Genomic DNA, 21,488 nt, shown 5'->3' with positions numbered 1-21,488 from the left:
ATTTACATAGGGCAGTAAATTAAATATACATAGCATGTTACAAAATATAGAATAAGATCCAATTTGGGTTTCAGTTCTGCTCTCAGAATCAGGAGAACCCCCTATGGAAGTCAATAGAGTTGCATGGGTGTAAATGTAAAAGAGAAGTGAATCAGGCCCCCGGTCTCTGTCCTGAAGAACTTACACTCTAACATCAACATGACAAGATGCAGGCAGTACTTAGGTATTAGGCACTATAGAAAATCCCATGTCAGATAAAACAGCTTAAGTAAGGGAGGATGTAGAAAAAGACTATTGTTGAGGTGGCCCACACAGGAAAGATTCATGTGGGAAAATAGGCTTGATGAAAGAGGGAGAGGGTATGTATTGGCTGGTTAATGGGGAAACTGTTTCAATAGCAGATGGTATGATGCAAGCTTCAAATTAAGAGTGTTGAAGACAAAGATCCTGATTCTCCACTGCCTTGAGTCTTGCATAGTTATAAACTGAGTGCCAAGTGAGAGTAAAATGCTACCATTCTCATTGGCAGCATTAACATGGGTGTAATGACTAAATAAGGTGCACGGCAATGGAGAATATTGGGTTCAAAGAGAGCCATAAGGAGGCAGAAGAGTATAGGGAAGCAAGTAAGTGAGACAGAAGTAGGAAGAAAAGAGAAGAGGGATCTAGACTGGGGTGAGGTTAAATAGGGTCTTGGAAGGGAAGAATTAGGAGTTTAAATCAGGATGTGATAAAAGAAAGCCAGCAAAATGATTTGAGGTACTGTAGTTGTCATGATTGTGGGAGAAGAAGGTAACTTTAGCAGCAAAAAACTGGATAGCACTGAAGTGCAGGGAAGAGGGATAAGAAAGGCTAGAGACAACAAAGTTATAGATGACCAAGGTGTGAACAAGATTTTTATTAGCAGAAATAGAGGGAAATGATGCATTTTGTTGGTATTATATATGCATGGAGCAATGAGAAGGCTTCATGGGAGTCTGGGTGTAGCCAGATGTCAGACACAGGATGTGAGCCTGAGGGCAGGTCTACACTACAGCGGGGAACAACGCTCTGAGATCGATCCACCGGCGGTTGATTTAGCGGGTCTAGTAAAGACCAGCCAAATCGACTGCAGATCGCTCTCCAGTTAGCCCCTGTACTCTACCCCTGATGAGAAGAGTAAGGTAAGTTGACAGATTTTCTCCCGTCGACCCCCCGCGGTGTAGACCCCGTGGTAACTCAACCTAAAGTACGTAGACTCAAGCTACGTTATTCACGTAGCTGGAGTTGCATAGCATAGGTCGACTTACCGTGATAGTGTAGACATAACCTATGACACAAAGTAAGATAAAGTTAGTAACACAGGTGGGGGTATATTTTAAGCGGTACGATTAGCCCAACTGTGTCCAACATATAGACTCTCTGTTAACACACACTCTGAATCCCTATTCTCATTTTCTCACACTTCTGAAGTCAATATGCTAATGCAGTGGCTCTCAACCTTTCCAGACTACTGTACCCCTTGCAGGAATCTGATCTGTCTTGCGTAATCCCAAGTTTCACCTCACTTAAAAACTACTTGCTTACAAAATCAGACATAAAAATACAAACGTGTCACAGCACAGCATTACTGAAAATTTGCTTACTTTCTCATTTTTACCATATAATTATAAAATAAATCAATTGGAATATAAATATTGTACTTACATTTCAGTGTATAGTATATAGAGCAGTATAAACAAGTCACTGTCTGTATGAAATTTTAGTTTGTACTGACTTCACTAGTGATTTTTATGTAACCTGTTGTAAAACTAGGCAAATAACTAGATGAGTTGATGTACCCCCTGGAAGACCTCTGCGTACTCCTGGTTGAGAACCACTGTGTTAGTGGATTTTAAGGAAAGAACTTAGCCAGCTGTGTTTAGAGTCATTATAATACTGTTTCTAGATACAAGAAGTTTGCTCTGAAATTTTCAGAATGGTTCAAGTGACATTTGGCATGTTTTCTCTAGATTTCCCCCCTCCCTCTTTTGGGAATGACTGCTTCTCTGTAGCTTTGTTATTGAGAGGGATAGCAAATCACTGGCTAGTCAGAAATCAAATGAGAAGTGAGTATCCTTAACAATGCAGAAGACACTGAAGTACTGTAGCTCTTTTATGCTTTCTATGAAATGGCGAACCTCACCATCTGTTGTATTTGTTGCAAAGAAAGACTGAGCCTCTGTCTTCGTATTAAACAAAAGTAATTGCTTGTATCAAATGATGTTTAACTAGAGAAAGTGTAACTGCCTAGTTTTCAGGCAAGCACCAACTTCCACACACAGAACTCCAAGCACACACATCTCACTTATTCTTATTATAAAGTGACAGGTATTTTACAGCCTAACCAACCCCAGCCATGAACTTTTTAGATCATGGATCTTACCGCACAGTCCAAACATAGGTCCATTTCACAATACTTCAACATTTATCGGTCATTGGAGCAACATTGTACATTCTGTGTTAAACTGATGACCAATGCAACAATGAACAAAAGGATACACCTTCTTTCCAAATTTTTTATCTATGACCCATTTTGCCCAACTCCCATTTATCTTATATTAAAGATTTCAGGCAAACAAGACAACCTGTCATTCACCAATTCCCTATTAACTACTGAACAGTGCAAGGGCCCTCATTTCTAAATAATGACTGTTTCTCCCCCCACAAAATAATTATCTACTGAGATTTCTAGCTAGCAGGAACCTGGTAGCTTTCCTGAAAGTAGAGGCTTCATAGCTCATTAATGTTTGTGCACTAGCCCCATTTCAAAGTTTGTCCTATGCAAATCAGTGCTGATGAGCACTTAACTAATCTGTTTACAAACCAGAGCTGCTGGCAGGCCTCAGTGATTTTCTATCAACGCAAACTACCCTTCTTTATGGGCATCTGGTTGTCCCTGAATAGGTAGTTTAAGCATATACTCTTTCTTCAAAGAAAGATCAAAAGCTTTATTACTTCTAAATGAGTGCATTATTTCCACTTACTACTTTCTTGTTTGTAATGTGTTAACAGCACCATCGCAGGTTTGCCTTGAGACTTGCTAGTTTATCAAAATGCAACTGTTCCTTAATAAATCCCTACGTATATTTTAAAAAAATATAAATATATATATATATATATATATAGCCAATAACATGTAGTCTATCAGATAGATGGATAATCAAGACCTACATTAATAAAGAAATCAAAACACACATTTCTATACAACTGGATAAAGGGCAGAAGGAATTGGGAGTATAATCTCAAGAGTTTATTGTGAATTTTTAAAAGATAGCATGTAGTTTGATGTAGCTACATATGGAAAAGGTTGTTTCTCATTTTCCCTGTGAATGTATAAGTTGCAATGAGAAAACCCATTTCAAAATTATTGTACAATTTTATGTAGTCAGTTTATGAGGAATTTTCCACATCCCCCATCATTTTGGCTCACAGATTGTAACCATATTTACTTACTATCCCTTGTTTCTTTCAGATTGAGTGACACTGGGGGAGAGATAGTTCAGTGGTTTGAGCATTGGCCTGGTTGTGAGCTCAATCCTTGAGGGGGGTCACTTACAGATCTGGGGCAAAATCAGTACTTGGTCCTGCTAGTGAAGGCAGGGTGCTGGACTCGATGACCTTTCAGGGTCCCTTCCAGCTCTATGAGATAGGTATATCTCCATATATTAACTTTGTGCACTATTGTGAGCACCTGGAAAACAAGAAAGAGCTAACATCTTATTTCCACACAAATGGCGACCGGTTACAGAAACAAAAGCTGGCTGTTCAAGAGAAAGCCCATAAGTAGGCTCTACACAGCCAGGGCCAAGACAGACAGTTCTACGAAACTTGTGCAGAGGGAGAGATTAGAAATGCTGGTGTGATGTTTATTGCTCAGATTTTAGTGCTGGGTGGGGTAGAGCAGGAGCTGCTTCTTGCTTCCTGAGAGCCCTCCAGCAGGAACTAGAGCTCCCTATGGACTCAGAACACCTCCCTCTTTATTAGGGGTTCTGGCTGGGCAAATTGTGGGTTCCCCTATTCTCCTGTAACAGGAAACCTCCCATCCACTATTCCCCAATACCCCTCCACAAATAAGACACACCAGTGCTAGACAGTTGCTACTCTTCCCTGCCTACTCTTGATGGAATGAACCATTCCCCACTCCTCATGTGAACTAGCCTGGTATAAGAAGTTGGGGGTAGGTGCAGAAACCTGGGTCCCACAATTGAGGTTGGGAAATACAACTGAATGGCTTTTCAGAGGGCCTCATTTGTGTGTAGTAACTCTTGGGGGCACTGAAGAGCTGTTGCTCTAGTTTCCTTTAACAGGTTTTTAATTCTGGCAGGGCAAAGTAGTTATCATTGAGCACCCACAGAGCGTGCAGCACTGTACAAACATTATATGATGTAATTACATATATATGTTTAATGTTCTAACCTAGTTGAGAAACATATAGTACATTAGAAGCAGAAATTCACAGCAGCCAGGAGCCTTTGTCAAAAGGTTTAAAAAAAAAAAAACACATTTCTAAGAGCCCTGCTCTGTGCAACATAGGTTTAATCAAAGTTGAGTCAGATATTGTGTAAGGGCCAGGACTGCACGGATATCCTGGAATGTCTTAAGTCCACATGTCTGGAACATATTTCTTGACTAGAATTGGCAAGCAAAATTACCCTTTTTGGTGCTTTGACTTCAAATATCCGGTGCTTTGACTTCAAATATCCTTCCACCACAATCAGAGGTTTTTCCAGTGTTGGGAACACGATGCAGCCTGGTCTGTAGCCCTGGCGAGAGCTTCCACAGTGCACAGTTTCTCCATGAGTTGGCAGATCAATAGATGTGCCTTGGTTTGTGTTGTGTTTTACCACAGTCACATGTGCCTGGCCCTACCTCTGCATATTGGCTTTTTATCTGCCAATTCTCCTTCACCGGCAATTTAAACATCTCCAGCTCAACCAATCCTTCTCCACCCTTGGGTGAAGGCTTTAGTGACATCAATGTGCATGTTGATGTCTGTCTCAAATATTTTGAGCTGTGTGCACCACATTTCCAGTCATGAAGCACTGGTGATTTTTTAAGTGGCCCTGCTGCAGCTAAGAAGCTTTTTCATATTTTCAGGTGGCTAACTGCTGCAGTGTGGCCATATAGCAGATGTCTGGTGTCTTCAACCTGTCATAATTGTTCCATTTTGCTTGTGACTGCCCTCCTAATATCCAGTGGAGTGATTCTGGCAAGCAGATAAAGGCTGTTCACATTTGTTGGCTTTAGACATCCTGTGATGAAGCGGCAGCTGTCATTCAGTACAGGGTCCAGCTTCTTTGCACGAGGTGATCTTTCCCACACTGGACATGTGTATTCAGCTGTTGAATGGCAAAGTACAAGCGTGATGGGTCTTATGGTTGCTGGGTTGGTTCCCCATTTTGAATTAGCAAGCTTCCTGAATATGTTGTTCTGGGTGCTAACACTGCCATTTGTCTTCTCCACATGTACTTTGAAGGAGAGAGTGCTGTCTAGTGTCACTCCAAGGTAGACAAGATTCCAGCGGTGGGCAAGTGATACCCCATTCCAGATGATGTTGAGTTGTCTACTAGCTTCATGATTCAGAAAATGGAAGAGACTCATTTGCATTTTGGCTGGGTTGGTTCGCAGTTGGTTCTTGGTGTAATAGACTGAGCACAGATAGTGCTGATGTTAACATAACTTCAATATGAGAGAGATCCTTGGCTTGGGCAGCAACATGTAAGTCATTGGCTTATATAAAACTTTTTGCGCTGAGATGGATTGGTTGATCATTCGGGTACACATCGATGATTATTGGTGAGAGTACACTCCTTTGTGGTAGGCCATTTTTCTATTGCCACACTGACTCTGCTTCCTGCATAGTTTGACGTAAAAAAGTCAGTTATCTAGTAGAGATTGTGTCAGTTGTACGAGATGGTTATCTTTCATCATGTTGTATTTTAGTGAAGGGCCTTCATTGATTCAATGTGTCATATGCTGCTAATAGGTTGACAAACACTGAGCCCGTTACCATACCCTTTCTGAAGCCATCTTCAATGTATTGAATGATGTTCAGCACTTGACTGGTGCATGATTTGCCTGGGCAGAATCCAACTTGCTCTGGGATTAGGTGCTTTTCAACAAGTGCCAATAGGTAGTTTAAAATGAGACACTTATACAGTTTGTAGAGGTGACATTGTAGTGATATAGGCCTGAAGATCTTCAGCTCTGTTGCCTTCTTCCCCAGCTTCAGGAATGTGGCAATACATGCTCGTTGACAGATCTTGGTTACTTTTTAAGTGGCTGAGCATGTGTTAGACAACTTAAGAATTCTTTGTGGCTGGTCTGAAGTGTTTGATTTGGTCAGTATGAATGTCATCTATACTGGCGGCTTTACCACTCTTGAGGGTGTTCATTCCAGAGGTTTAATTCGGTCATTATGTACTATGCCCTAAAATTACAAGTCTCGTAGTCTTCTTGCCACTTAAGCCATGTCTAGTGTTGTTTGTTCAGTGCCCTGCCATTTTCTATGAGTTGGTGTGCACCCTGGTCTGCAGTAATGTTGTAGTGTTGCTCCGCCTTCCTTGGGTCATTGTTAAGCATCCGGATGGTTATCCATGTTTTCTTGGTGCTGTGGGTCACATCCATGCGCTCAGTGAGATTCTACCATGACTTCTGTTTTTCCTCTTTTAGTGCAGAGACCAATTCTTCACCATCTGCAATAGTATCCTCAGCAAATGGGTCTGCTTCAAACTTCTGCATGTATTTTGCATACCAATCTAGTAACTCGGCTGTTAGTCCTGGTACATAATTTGTTCTGCAGCCTTGTGGAATATGCTTCTTTGAGGCAGCGTGTACTGCATTGACAAACTGGTCATAATTTTCTGGTATTGGTTCGCTCTTTCTTACGTCAGTGAGGTTGTTGGTGGAGTCTTCCATTTCACCGTCTTAAAATTAAAGTGGTGCTGAAATGGTAGTGAATTCGATGATATACCTTCACAGATCTGGATGGGTGAGTGCTGCAAATGTGGAATCAGACCCAAACTAAGTTTGTTACACAAACCAGCTATGTTGTTACTCAAAAATGCCAGATCAGGGTTGTAGTCCTGTTTCCACTAGCTGCTGTAGAAGGAATTGGGGAATTGGGGTCATGAATTAGCTCAAAGTTGTGTGCCTCTACCCATAATTCAACTAATTCACCATTTTCAACAGTATCAGCATCAAATGGGGCTACAGTGTAACTGTTAACCTGGAACATGACAAAACACTTTATGTGGGGTAGTGAACTTGAATTGTTTGCATGGTGGTTTGTAGACAGACGTGATGGAAATGCCACCAATGTCTACAGTCAGGACTTCAATGTCATTATTATTAGTCATAGATGCTGTGTTGATAAGTTCAGGATTGACAAAAATGGTGCTGCCCTATTGCGTGTATGGTCCTATCCGGGGACTGTTGTTAATTCCCCCGTGTGTCTCCTGGAGGAATAACATCTGGCAGTTGTAGTCAGTGCACATTTTGGCTCTAAGGTCTTATTTGGCACCCAGGAGCCCTTAGACATTTGCTGATACTATTGTCAGTGCCAGTCCTGATGAGCACCCTTTTGAATGATACTGACGACTGTGTCAATCTTCAGGTACAGTCGGTCAGTTATGCTGACATTGACATATTGTTTGGTTATATTGTGTGGTAGGTGCTCAGGTGCTTTGACTGGTTATGGACCTTTAAGCTGGCCTCCCAGCCACCATCATACAATGACAGCATAAGAGTTTAAATTATAGTTAAGGTAACGTACTACTGTCCTAAATCTGCAAAATTTAGTTATGCATGGACATGCCCCCAAGACAATGAAAAATATCACTTCCAAGCAAGATGACATTTACTACACAAAAGGAAAAAAAAAAAAAGCCAACTATACAACAGTGCTGAGAGTCATAGGAATAAAGCAGCAAGACATGGAGGTAGGAGATCTGGAGCACAGCAGCTAAAGAGGGCAAGGTGGCGTGGAATTTAGAAGCATGTGTACACAAGCTTAAGTGTCTTCTGTTAAACTGTAAGCTCTTCAGGGCAAGGACTTGTCTTTTAGTCTGTATTTGTAAAACACCTAGGACAACAGGATAGTCTACCATGCTGTACTGTACAATGTGTTTGCAAACTAGACAGTCATGGAGAAAGCAAGTCTCTTGGAACAAAAGAGGAAGACTTAAGAGGAAGCTCTAACTAGGTACCCAACCTGAAGAGAATTTTAAAAAGTACTACCTGGGTCAAATTATCTTCTTAGTTCAGTTGCCTTCTTTTATCTTTCCCTCTGAATGTTGGTGCCATACATAAGTAGTCTGTGCCTACCTATACCAGCTATCAGGTATCTAATGTATAAATACTTTTTTTCAGAAATCATACCATGTGTAAGACCAATGCAAAGTGTCTGTGAGCACAAGTTCACCTTTGAGAAAAAAAGTTTGTCCTGGCTAAATTTCAACTCTGGTAATTATATTCTGCTCACCCAGGTTCCACCCTGCAATTACAGTTGGCTATAATATGATTAAGTTGTTTCTCTAAACTATTGTGTAATGATGCTATGCACTGTAACAGTTTCTGAATTTTTCAGGGTGGTTGCATTTCAATTGTCAATTAAGTGATACATGTATCAGTCATGTACCAGTTACACTTGTGAAGTGCTTTGGGACTTGTGAAGTGCTTTGGGATCTTTTGAAATCTATGTGTTGTATAAACTGCAAGACAGTGTATTACTATTTCCGAATCAAGGTAATGCCTGGTGATTAATGGCCTACTGTTACACCACCATCACCACCACCACAAAAAGCCATCCTGCCTTCTAGGCTCAGTAAAACCCAAAACTAAACTAGCAGAGAGAATACCTCTGACCCCTAATGAGAATGAAGACTCCAAGTCAGGGTTAAGATCAGTAGGGAAAGGGGTATGGGAGGGGGGAAAGGGGACAGAATATTCAAACTGCTTTTAACTACATAGAAACTATATTTAGAAATTATTACTTTTTAGAATTTATTGGTTTCAATACACTGCAAATATTCACTGAATGCATGAATAATGCACAAGAATAATTGACATATGTACACCTTGATCAAGGTTTAAAAATACTTTTCAATATATTGAATCTACTCCAGTTCTACCATGTGAAATAATTAATTCATTCTCTTTATCAGCCTGACAACAACAGTAAAATTTACAGAGTTTCCTTATTTATACAACTTTTACTAGCCATACTAGAATCTTGTCAGGCTCTGCCAAATAAAACAGGTGAAAGTGACAAGTCTTTCCAAATCTGAAAATGCCAGTGTTTAAAAGATCGGTTACACATCTGTTAGGCTGTTGCATTCCACAGAAAAGAGAAAGTCTCAACTGTTGCAGGTATGAGCCTGTCAGATTGAGAGCATTTGTGGTAATTTGAGGACACAACTAAATTCATCCCAATATTGTAGAATAGCTTTCAGTTTTGTATGGTTTCCACTAACAATCATATCCATCTGTCACTGAAGTCAATGAAAAGACTCCCATTGACTTTAAGGTTGTATAATCAATGTTAGGGTGTATAATCAGTGCCTAAATCCATAATACGGAAGGAAACCTAGCTCTACAGTTGTGTTTCATCACATCAAAAAGATACAGTAAATTCATTTTCTTAGCACCTTTTTGAAAATTGAAATTTGGATGGAAGTTTCCACTCCTCTATAATCAATTCCCACATACCTCCAGCACATACAATGACAATACATATATCATATGCCTGACAACCATGCTATAGTCGAAAACCTTAACTCCTACCTCATTCTTCCCCATAGGAAAACACCACATACAGATGTGTTATATCCAACGTGTTGAGGTCTAACATGTACCTTGAATTGCACAATGTGTTGTATTCTCATGGTTAAATACGCAGTCAGAGTTACAGCCTTATGCTACAGTGTGATCATGAGGAATGTGATGTGTGTACTGAATTGCTGTATACGTTGGAGGTGTATGGGAATTCCCTATAAATGGAGAGAAACGGTCAGTGAAAGCAATGAGTGGAGGATAATGAGCATTAAAGAAGGGTACCTTAAGAGGACATTCCTTTATTTTTAAAGGGGACACCCCCTCACAAAAACCCTTAAGCAACCTGAACTGGCTTGAAACAAAGTGGTTTTTGGGGGGATAGGAAGAGACCTTGCATATAAATCCACCCCCTTTTTGTGCTAACCAGGCCTTCCCTTTTTAGGAACCATCAGAAAATATTCAGATCTACTGCATATCTTTTATATCTCCATATTTTGAAGATGGCAAAATATCAGGAATATCAACTACAGTTGCTAAGTATCCCAAACAATGATTGCTGCCTGTCAATAGTTGGTCCCTGTTGCTTCCCTGTGTCAGAGCAAGTGGGTCTAACTGAGCCACTTAAAGGGGGCAGGGCTAAAAGTGGGGCTATAAATGCCTGTAATGGGCAGGAAGAGGAGTGATTGGGGCAGGCTGTGTATGGGGAGAGGCACTAACTCGAATCATGGGCCCCTGATACGAGGAGAGAATGAGCTGGATCTTTGATGCCCAATGAAGTGGGGGTGGAAACAAAGACAGATTGAATATGAATAAGACTGCTTAGATATACTTTTATTAACCACCCCCCTACAACTTTAGTGGTTAACAGTGGTTTCATGTTAGGCACAATGCATTAGATGTAGGCAGTTTCTCATCAAGCATGATGGAAGGGCCAGTTTAATATTCAAAGTAATTTAAAAATAAGTTACCTGAAGTTTCCCTTTGGAACATTTACATAGTATGCAGTTAATTTGTTGCATTTAATTTGGATGTATATACTGTTGGGTCATTAGTGTAAAAATTCAAGTTTTGTTTTACATGCTTTCTGTTTTGCTTAACAAGTTGTCACTGCCAGCAACAGATGTTGAAAATGATAACAGCCTTACTACTTGGCTAACTTGCATAGAATAGTAAATCCCATGCAGAGGGGAAATTACAATTTTATATACTGTACATACAGTTCTAATATGAATACCAATATGATATATATCTAATTTTCCTCTATAGAAATAGGAAAATATAAATTCTAATATAAATTGTATTATTGGCAGGGCTGATTAAGGTTGCCAGACACTTTCCATTATAACTTTGCCAGATTTAATTGTCTGGGCTGAAACTTTCCAGGTTGGGTGTCTGCCTCAGGCTGAACTTTTTTTCCCCAGCCAAAACAATTCAGTTGTTTACAAAAACGAGGATGGGGGAAATACAGTTTTGTGCTTGTTAGATTATGGCATCCTTTTCTCTGAACAGTTTTTTAACCCCCATTCTTTGGAGCAGGGACTTGAAATTTAACAAGTGGGTGACTATTGTGTCAGGAATCACTCTCTCTCTCTGTTGCCATGAAAATCTTCCCACATTTGCCTAAGTTATAAGCCTTTGCAAACTGCAGTTCACATATGCTCAGTAGAGACTTCTTCAATTTTATCAACTAAAATCTCTGAAAAGTCCATCCTCACTGAGCATGCTTGAGCCTCTCAGCTCTTACTGCTGAACAGACTACACATGCTCCAACCCCTCAGATCTCCTACTGTGACCAAACTACCCATTTAGCCAGCCACACAGAGCAACTGAGCATGCTCCCTCCAGCCTAGGGCTACAGAGGCAATGCCTGGCTATTCCTGTCATGGCTACTCCAGGCCAGCGTGCCGACATGCACTAGAAATGAAGAGCAAGGAACCTGTCTGTCAGTGACACCCCTGCTGGTATGTAGGCAATGAGGAAGAGGAAGCCTTATGATTCAAATGTAGAGGGACCAGGTTCTTCCTGCAGTTCCCTGCCTCATTCACTGCACACCTTCCAACTATGCAACAGATGAGGGAGGGGGTCCTATAGACAAGGCCAGCCTTAGGGGAAATGGCACCCTGGGTGAACTTGTATTTTGCCGCCCCCCCCCATTGCCCCTTGCCCATGTGAGTTCCTCATGCATTTCACCTGGCCGTGTGGGCCCCACACCCTAACCTCTGCACTGCGCCCCTATCACCACTAACCCCTGACCCCGCTTCTGCACCCACATAGGAAAATTTACCTGGGTGCATGGAGTGCTTGGTATTGCTCCTCGCTCCACTGCTCACAGCCCTCTCCCCCCACAGCACTCCCCTGCCAGCTGGAAGCAGCTTCTGATGCTATACTGGCAGCAAACACCTCTGTGCTGCCGCACGGCGCTCCCCTTGACCATGGCGCCCCTGGGTGGTTGCCCAGATGGCCCACCCCTAAGGCTGGCCCTGCTTAAAGACAACAGCCTCCCTTCACTACCCAGTCCTGATTCATCCCCAGAGCAGGTCCACCCTATTCACTGAATGAGACAGGAGTGCTGTGGAAAAATATTATGTGGTCATGTAATTAAAGACTGTATGACAGTGCATATGCACAGGAGGAAAAAAATTAAGGATGCACAAATAATCTTAATTCTGGCATTTCCTAACTTTTGAGTAATTGACTTTTGCAACCTTAATAATGTTCTTTTAATGACGTTTGTTTTGTATGTAATATTAGGTAGATTCAGAACCACTGCAATTGAGCAGATGAACTACTTTTTATCTAATTAGTTATAGGCAGATTGATCATTTGGAAACATATGCTTGCTTTTAATAGTATAGTGCCCATACATAGTAGTAATTAAGAAAGTACTAGACTAACCTAGAGCTTTATTTAGATATCAAAACAAGCTTTGAAAAGAATAAACAGAACAACCAGTAATATTTAATGAATTTTGTATAATGTTGCAGCTAATCTATAAAAATCTATGCCCAAATTTTCTGAGTTTTCCATGCACAATTGGTGCCTATGTTGTGCACACAATTGTGTTACCTGCCACACGCCTATTAGATGCACCACTGTACATGCAAAAGTCTGAAAATGTAGAGGTTAGGCTGCATAGTGACCATTAAGACCCCAATCCTGCAAATAACTTTACACTGAGTCATCCCACTGACGTCAACAGGAATACTCATCTTCAGAATGCTAGATCAGGGGTAGATGAATGGTTAGGGAAATTAACATGCAAATATGCCACCCTACACATTTTACAATAAAAACTACTCCGTGCTTATGAAAGATGGACTGTAGAAGACCAAAAAATGAACGACCTAGCACAAATTTGCAGCTATTTGTATTTTTGCAAACTTGCATTTAAAAAAACCAAACAATCTTATAGCAGGCATTTACCAACATAGATTTTTATTTGATTTCAAAATAATGGGATTCATTTTATTTATATTTATAATAATGCAGTAATTATCTAAAGCAAATGTACATTTGTCAGAATTTTTAGTAGGTGCCATTCTTGACTTTTGAAAATATATGACAGGGTACAAGAAGGAAATATAAAATTGGGTTAGCCAAATATAGTACTGGAGCTTTACAAGAGAGACATATATACTGTGTTATTTTAACTAAGTCTACCAGTTAAACATGCTGTAACAGCTTTCCACTAACTTACATACCCCCATAAACATAAATCTGTAACACTAATCCCAGGAAAAATCCATCACTGATTATCAGGCCCAAGCTAATAGTTAAAAATAAATAGCAAGAAAAGAAAAGAAAAAAAACCACATTCTGTTTCTTCATTATAAGGACCTTCCCTTTTTCCATGAAGGCTTTATCTTTATTAAAAGTTAATGAAAGCTGGTTTGTCACCCTATGTTATTACTATTGAAGATTCAACTTAGTTTGCACAATTTAGAGCCATAATGTCAGTTGTTTTATATGCAAATCATTGGGTACTTAGTATAAAAAAAAAAAAAAAGCACTTAACTGGATTTTGTGAATATGCTATTATGGTTCTTAAACAGTCAGTATATTTTTTATCTGACCAAATAAACAACCCCTCTCCCAGCCTGCTTTTTAAAGAATTGATGAAAAATGCTGGAGTTTGCTGAGACCTAGACAACCAAAAGCAGACAGGTCGGTGTGGGTTCATGACTTGTGACCTTTGATTAAACCCATATACTTCTCAAATGAGCTACAAGGAGGTTCCAAAAAAAGTGTTTGGTTTCTAATAGTGTCCATTGCCAAAATAACAGCTCACAAGTTCTCCTCTTCACGTAAAAACTGGAACACAGCTGAGAAGTCTTTCAGGGCATAGCCCTTTGCACACATCATCCTGTAGATCTGATGTGCTAGAGATCCCAGAGGAACAGGTGTTTTAGTGTTGGTAGCAGTAATCTGTGCCAAGCCAAGATCCTGAAAGCAGAAAAAACATTGGGAGAAACAACAAGGAATTAAGTAGCCCTATGAATATTACCGGCTATTTGGCTTCCTTGAAAAAGAGAAGCCACTGCCAACAAATGAAATACTGCAGCCTTAAAATTCCAGCCCTGGAAGAAGGCAGGTATTGCCTTCATTTTTTGGTATTGCTACAGGGGCTGAACCAGAAAGTCCAAAACAGCTTTTGATTCACTTCAAACCAAAACTGATTTTTTTTTCAGTTTTTCTCAAATGAAATGAATGCAGGAAAAAAAAATCCATTTTGATTTAAAAAACACCTGAAATGGGGGGGGAGGGAAAACAAAACCAAAACAACTTATTTCCTTTATATTTGGGGTCTCTTTCACCTTTAAAAAAAAAAAAAAACAGTTAAATTTCTAAATGAAATACCATTTAGAAAAAAAGTCAAAACATTTTGACATTTTCCTATTATTTTTCTGGCTGAAACTATTAGCCAAATTTGACATACATTCAGTGAATACTTTGAGCACCACAGAAAGTGCATTTTCCGGTGAATTTATGCTGAAGAACCAAATGAACCCATCAGTTTTTAGCACCACTTTGGAGCTCAGCTTTCTCTCTCAATCACTGTTGCTTTAGAAGTAGAGGCAGCATGCCTACTGGCAGGAGCAGAGGACTCTGTGTCAGGATTCCTGAGCTCTATAACTGGCACTGCCACTGACCATGTGCCACTTGCATAAAATCAGCTTATCAGAGCCTCAGGTTAACCATCTTCAAGTGGACATAATAGTATTTATTTGCCTCAAACCCTCCTAGACCTGGTCTCTTGAGCTGCATGAGGAGTTTATACCAGGAGAAAGCACATTCTGTTTCCATCATAGCTCTCCCCTGGGGACCAGTTAAGATTTCCCTTGTGTCAGCTGGGACAGCTTTAAATACCACCAAAAGCTCTGTCCATGGAAATTGCAGTAGAGTTCTGATAAACCAGGTTCCTGGGCTGTCCTGGCTATGCCCACTCCTCAGCTAGTATCACTCCACTTTCCTGGGCATATTAGCCTAAGGGTATGTCTATGCTGCAGCTGGGAGTGAGCAGACAGACTCATGCTAGCATACTAAAAATAGCAGTTTGGATGTTGTGGCTCAGGTTGGAGCTCGTGAGTTTGTCTACCCAAGCTGGTAGTCTTACTCTCAGCTTCAGTGTAGACCATACCCACAGAATACGTCTACTTGGGGATAAAAGCCCTGTGTGGCACAGCCATGGTGACTTGACTTGGGCTCTTGGGGCTTGGGCTGCGGGGCTAAAAATTGCTCTGTAGATGTATGGGCTTGGGCTGGAGCCCAAGCTCCGGAACCCTCCACCCTCACAGGGCCCCAGAAAAGCTGTTACTATGTTGTCTGTTGAGGTCAACACACTGTTGACATCATTGGCTAGTAGTGTGCAGAAGACTGCCCTAACCCCAGAAAACCAGTATGCTGCTTTCTTGTAGAGATACCTTTTTCTATGAATGGACATGAAATATAAATGGGCTCCCCAACTCTTGAGAATGTGTTTATGATCACAATTTTCCAATGGTACACTCTAAATTCTGAGAGACCATTCACTAGCATAGGCAGAATTTCCATAGATCTTGGCATGACCATTCAACATGGATAATGAGTCCCTGCTCCAAGACTGTTGAAACACAGAGCTGCTATTTGTTGGGGGTGTACCTGATCTTTTGCTCGATGGTCATCATAAGCACATGACCCCTAAATGGAGAAGGACTTCTCTGACTTCAGCGTAAGAAATGAGAGAAACAATTTTGCTCTTCTGTCCCATGATGGATGCGATTCCCTCACCTTCTGTTTCATGCTGAACTCTGAAGTAGCATAGATGCTGTTACAGAACAATAGACTGCTAAACATTATCATAAACTTCAGATTGTGTAGTTTCCAGCATCTTTTCTGTAGCTGCTTGAAGCTCCTTGAACAAGACAACTTTGACTAATCAGCATTCAATAAGATATACTTTGTATCCTCTTAAAGCAGCTGCTAGCAATACTAGCACTTTTGTAACAGGGATGAAGACCTAAGTAAAATGAACTATATTTACCTAAACCAACCCAATCATGGAAACCGTGTGTCAATAGGCATCCTGCAACTTTATCAAAAACACGCAATCTCTGGGCACAGTCACTTGTCTTCAGAATTTATATTCTGAATTTCTTCAGATGACAAAGTTGTTCTGACTGGGATATGGCTCTTCCTGACCTTTTGGGAAAGGCAGAATCAGAATATACTTTCCTGCCCCCCTCCCCTTCTTGGGAACTGAGGCAATGGCTTCCAGATGTCTTACTATCAGAGACTAAAGCAATTTTTGCTGGACTTGGAGAAATACCAGTCTTTTATGGGGAAGCGGTGGCTAACATTTTAAAAAGAACTGTTATTGTTATTAAGGAAATACTTCATTTATTTTTAATTATTTTCTAGTCTGACCTGAATCAGATTCTGCCATTGAAAGGAAAACTCAAAGACTGCCTTGACCTAGCATCAGAAACTCTTTAGTAAAAAGAAATGGAAAGCCCTACTTCTGCCCCTACTCTGTCTGGATAAATCACCCCTGACAAGGGTCAAGATTAATATGATCTAAATCTAGCTCTTCCAGGAATCCTAAAAGGAAGGCTGTTATCAACACCTTTAATGTTAATGGGAGGAGAGGACTTCTGATCTGTAATGTCTTCTCTGTATAACCCTCTGACCCTTAAAAGGAAAAGCAATAAATCTGATCTTTGAAGTGAAATCTCCAGACCAGGGCTCATATTAGAGAGCTTGTCTAGACACTAGGTTACTTCAGACTTCAAGACAGAAGAGAGGTGATTTCCAGAGAGGTGTCTTGTAGAAAATTTGCTGCCAAAAAAAACTTGGAGCCTATAACTTTGTCTGTGGGATCCATCAGTGGTGGAATACTTTAATAAATCTTTCAACTATCACCATGTTTGACATCTGAGAAGATGAAGTTTTATGACCATCTTAGGACAACAGCTATCTTGTGGTCATTTGACTCTTTAAATAATTGTCTTCGTAGACAGTCATCTTCTCCACTTCAAGAGATTCTCTCCTTCCCTTCCTCTACAAACTCTTATTATTCATTATTGTTTTATGGCAAAAGTGTGCTGTGCGGTTTACAGGAAAAATAAAAGAGTAGGTCCCCGGCCCGAAGAATTTACAATCTAATTTGAGTAATGGCATGAGTGGGTGGAACAAACAAAAGGATAAATTCTCATCTCACAAATCTCTTTACACAGACTAGGGAATGGACTGTTTAGTACCTGGAAGAGGTCACCACACCACTAATTTTCACCTTTTGGGATGTTCAGTAACAGATAGCTCTAGTGCCTTAGCTAAATGCTTACTCAAGTAATTGTTCCCTCTGCATCGAAGAATGTGTCCCCTGAGGATTGTTGAAGAAGTGCTAGAAAAATCTACGGCCCCTCCCTTCCCTCTGTGTTGCAGATTCAAGATTAGAAGAAGACAGTCGGACATTTCAGCTTTGCTCAATGGGGGAAAAGAGGAAGAGACTCAGATGAGGGCTGCTAGCACTCTGACTGTATGATTTACATTATGAACACTCTTGTGCTTTAGGAAACCTTTCCTTAGCTATATCCTTGACACTTGATAGGCCAGAGGTTGGCAGCCTTATCAGTGACCGAAATTAAATTTTGATTTTGAAGAATGAAGTGCCAAATTAGTTAGCTCACATCAATTTTAAAGACAGTTCACACACATACATTAGGTGCCTTTGCACTGGTGTCTCCTTTTTTCCTGTACCCTTTTCCTCTACCTTTTCCCCCTCTTCCATGGACTCCTTTCTATCTTTCTCCTCCTTCCTGTTCCCTAGTAACTTTCCTTACACCCCTCCCCAATCTGCTACTGCTCCACCAATATGCTCTATTTTATTCACATTAGAAAAATGTCTCTCATAGTACCAGGGCACCAGACCCCTCCCAGTACACACAGACCCCTCCAGCACCCCCAAATAACCCCTTCCAGTACATACATACTCTTCCCATACCCCCAAATACCTCCTCCAGCACCCCCAAACACCACTCTCAGTACTCATACCCCTCCAGTACCCCACCAAATATCCCTCCTGCATCCCCAAATACCCCCCTCCCAGTACATTCACACCTCCAGCACCTCCCAATACACACCCACCCACCCCTCCAGCACCCCCAAAGATCCCCTCTAGCACCCCCAAATGCCCGCTCCCAGTACACACATCCCTCCAGCACCCCTAAATACCCCCTCCCAGTACACACCCCTCCAGTATCCTCAAATACCACTGCCAGTACACACACACTCTTTCCATACCCCCAAATATCCCCTCCAGCAGCCCCCAAAGCAGTCCTCCCAGGACACATACAGCACCCCCCCCTTCAGCTCCTCCCACCATCCTCTTTTGGGGAACCTGAAAGATAGTAAAACTAGCCCCATCAGTTTCACTTTCTAGTTCTGCTCCTGTCTCTCTTCTTTCACCTGACCTTGTGGGATATTGGGGGTGGGAGGTGGCATAAATAAAGGATCCTGCAAGCTACTCCTGCATCTGTCCAGAACCCCACTGAAAACAATCTTGTGATGGGGAGATAAGTGAAAAATACTAACAGGCTAATATACTCTGAAATATTTTGAGGTGGTTAAAACCAAAGAGACCAGCAAAAAATCCAACTTCCTTCTGCACACTGCAAATCCCACACATACTCCTAGACAGGCCCCAATCCCACAAGCTGATCTGTAAGGCTTCCCACCCTGCAGAGGTTTCATGCAGGCATCAGGGTTGGTAAACTGCAAACTGATTTGTATGGAAGTATGAAAGAGTGAGAATGCGTGTGTTTATGTCACATAGACACACGTGGCCAGGGTAGGGTTTTTGGTTTTTTTTAATTATTAATTATTATTATCATCATCATTATTTTTTGCGTGTGCAGCTTTTGGTTTCAACTCTGAAGTATTAGAGTCAATAAAGAAAAGGCTGGGAAACTAGGAAGAATGCACATAAAACTTCCTTTCTGCAGCTTTTACTCCGCTTGAAAGTGAAGATGCTGTGAACAGGCCTGTGGCATGCAAGCTCCAAATATTTATTTTTAATAAAGGAAAATTAAGCTCCAGACCAAAGTGTTCTGTGCAGCACAGCACACAGAGTAAATTCCTGCCCTAGGGAGTCTATTCTATAAAGACAGAAAAAGATCACATGGAGCATGTGGGATTTTGGATGATGATAGAATGAAAGGAGGGAAGGAGCCCGGAGCACTGATGGGAAAGTAGCTTCAGGCCTAAAGGGTAGGCACAAACAGGAAGGAGGGAGAAGGGAACAAGAGGGGATGGAAGAGAGAAAAGTTGGAAAATAATAAGAGAAAAGAACAAAGGAGGAGAAGGGAGCAGCATTGTGCAAAGACTTTAAGAGCAAGGATAATAGATGTGAGAAGATAATGATGGTATGGGATGTCGATCAAGTGAGGAAATTATTTAGCTGCTGCATTGTGGATGTACTGGAAAGGAGCAATATGGGACCTCAAGAGAGACAGGAGAGGAGGCAGTTGCAATAATAAGGAAGATACTGCAAGTTTCATTCTCCCACCTCTTTCATCAGATATTACAGGAGAGAGAAGATTACTGTCTCTCTATGCACCCTGAAAGCATCACTTTTGCATCTCCAATAGAGAGAAGGCAAGGAAATATGGCCTGTTTGTATCTGCATTTGACCTGTTAGTCATCTATCTATCTATCTGGCTGGGGCAGTGCTACATTTGCTCCCTGAGATCCCCCCTCCCTGTAGAATATATGTCTGTGGGAGCGGGAGAGTACTGCTTCTCTCCTGTTCCCTCCCCTTTCCTTGGCGGTAGGGCACAGGGGGTATCCAGGTAATAGAGCCTGTCATAAGGGGCCAGCTGATGGCTCTTGCCTGCCAGGGGAAGGGGATAGCATCTGCTTGCCCTTGCTGCTGGTGGGTGGCCATTTTGGGCCCTGTTTGCTCTTGCAGCTGGCAAGTAGCCAGCTGGGCTCCATTCCATCACCATCTTGCTCACCCTCACCTAGTGAGCTGGATCTTTTATGATGCCAGGGGCTAGGCCAGTTGCCAATTGGATGGGAATTTTCCCATGTGGCAAATTGCCATGTGGATTTTCTTACCTGCCACCCAGCGTCTCAGAGGTCAGCTTTCAGGGGGGGCGCAGTTTAAATTACAGTCACAACTTTGGCAGGGTCTAGTGCAGTTGCTGGATTTAAAAGGTCTGATGCAAGGTCCCTGTAACACAATGGACTGCCTGGTCATGGGCCCAGAGCATGACACTGCAAGTCTCATGCAGCATATGGCTCCCCTCATCTCATCTCTCCTACTTCCTGCATGGAGGAGGGAAATAGGTTGAGACACTGGCTTCCAGCCGGGATCCCTGGGCAGGCCTAAGAGCATAGAGGGGTACTTCCTTCATACCCACCATCAAGACTGTAGGACATAGGTACATGGTTGAAATCCACCCTGGAACAGCCCAGCTGAGTAGTTAGGGTTCCTCATTGGTTAAGGGTTCTTAATTAAATACAGAGGTCACCATTTTAAATCTCATTGTCTCCATGTCCACATCAATAGGTATAATACTTACACCTACCCTACAGGGGTGTTGGGAGGGTTAAGTCAATCAATGTTTGTGAAGCCCTTTGAGATTGTCAATTGGAAGACACCGTGGGCCAAATCCTAGGCTAGTGTAAATCAGATAATTCCACTGAAGTCAATAGAAATACACTGATTTATATCATCTGAGGATCTGATCCTACACAAGTGCTAGGAATTGTTCTATATAGCCACTAGTTGACCAGGAGCATGTGCTGCTGGAAGAAAGTCCAACTTCAAAGAGGGAGGATGTGGCTTTGTTGACCGTCTTTGGAACATAGAGTCCTAACACTAATCTTCACTGATTCTACGCTAAGAGTAACCCTACAACCACACCTATCAAGGACTCAGCTGATAATTCAGAACTACAGTAATGTGTGGTCCTCTCCAGGAGTGCACATAATTCCAAACACCATTAACAATTTTAACTGAGGGAAGAACATCGCACTCCATCCAGTGTCCGCTGGAAGTGTGGTACACCATTAGAAGTGTGGTATAAGCGATCAATGACATTCAGGGAGAACACACCCACAACATAGACACATTTCTCATGTATTCTGACACTCAAGAACAATAAAACAGTTCTTTTTATAATATACTTTTATATATTATATTTTTATAATAT

At 41.4% G+C, this 21,488-nt stretch overlaps 1 protein-coding gene across 1 annotated transcript in view; it reads right to left on the bottom strand.

The window, feature by feature from the left end:
• Positions 1–13,207: 13,207 nt before the first annotated feature.
• The window catches only part of HIBADH (3-hydroxyisobutyrate dehydrogenase), a 123,287-nt gene continuing 115,006 nt past the window's right edge, over positions 13,208–21,488 (bottom strand). Inside the window, exon 8 of the mRNA XM_054020078.1 lies at positions 13,208–14,238. Coding sequence (XP_053876053.1) covers positions 14,080–14,238 — 159 coding nt within the window. The 3' untranslated portion in view covers positions 13,208–14,079. The remainder of the gene's footprint in view (positions 14,239–21,488) is intronic.

This window comes from Malaclemys terrapin, chromosome 2 (genome assembly GCF_027887155.1).
Source record: "Malaclemys terrapin pileata isolate rMalTer1 chromosome 2, rMalTer1.hap1, whole genome shotgun sequence".
In the NCBI taxonomy this organism is placed as follows: Eukaryota; Metazoa; Chordata; order Testudines; family Emydidae; genus Malaclemys; species Malaclemys terrapin.
The sequence above is the reverse complement of the archived record's forward strand: the minus strand, read 5'-3'. Positions and strand labels throughout refer to the sequence as shown.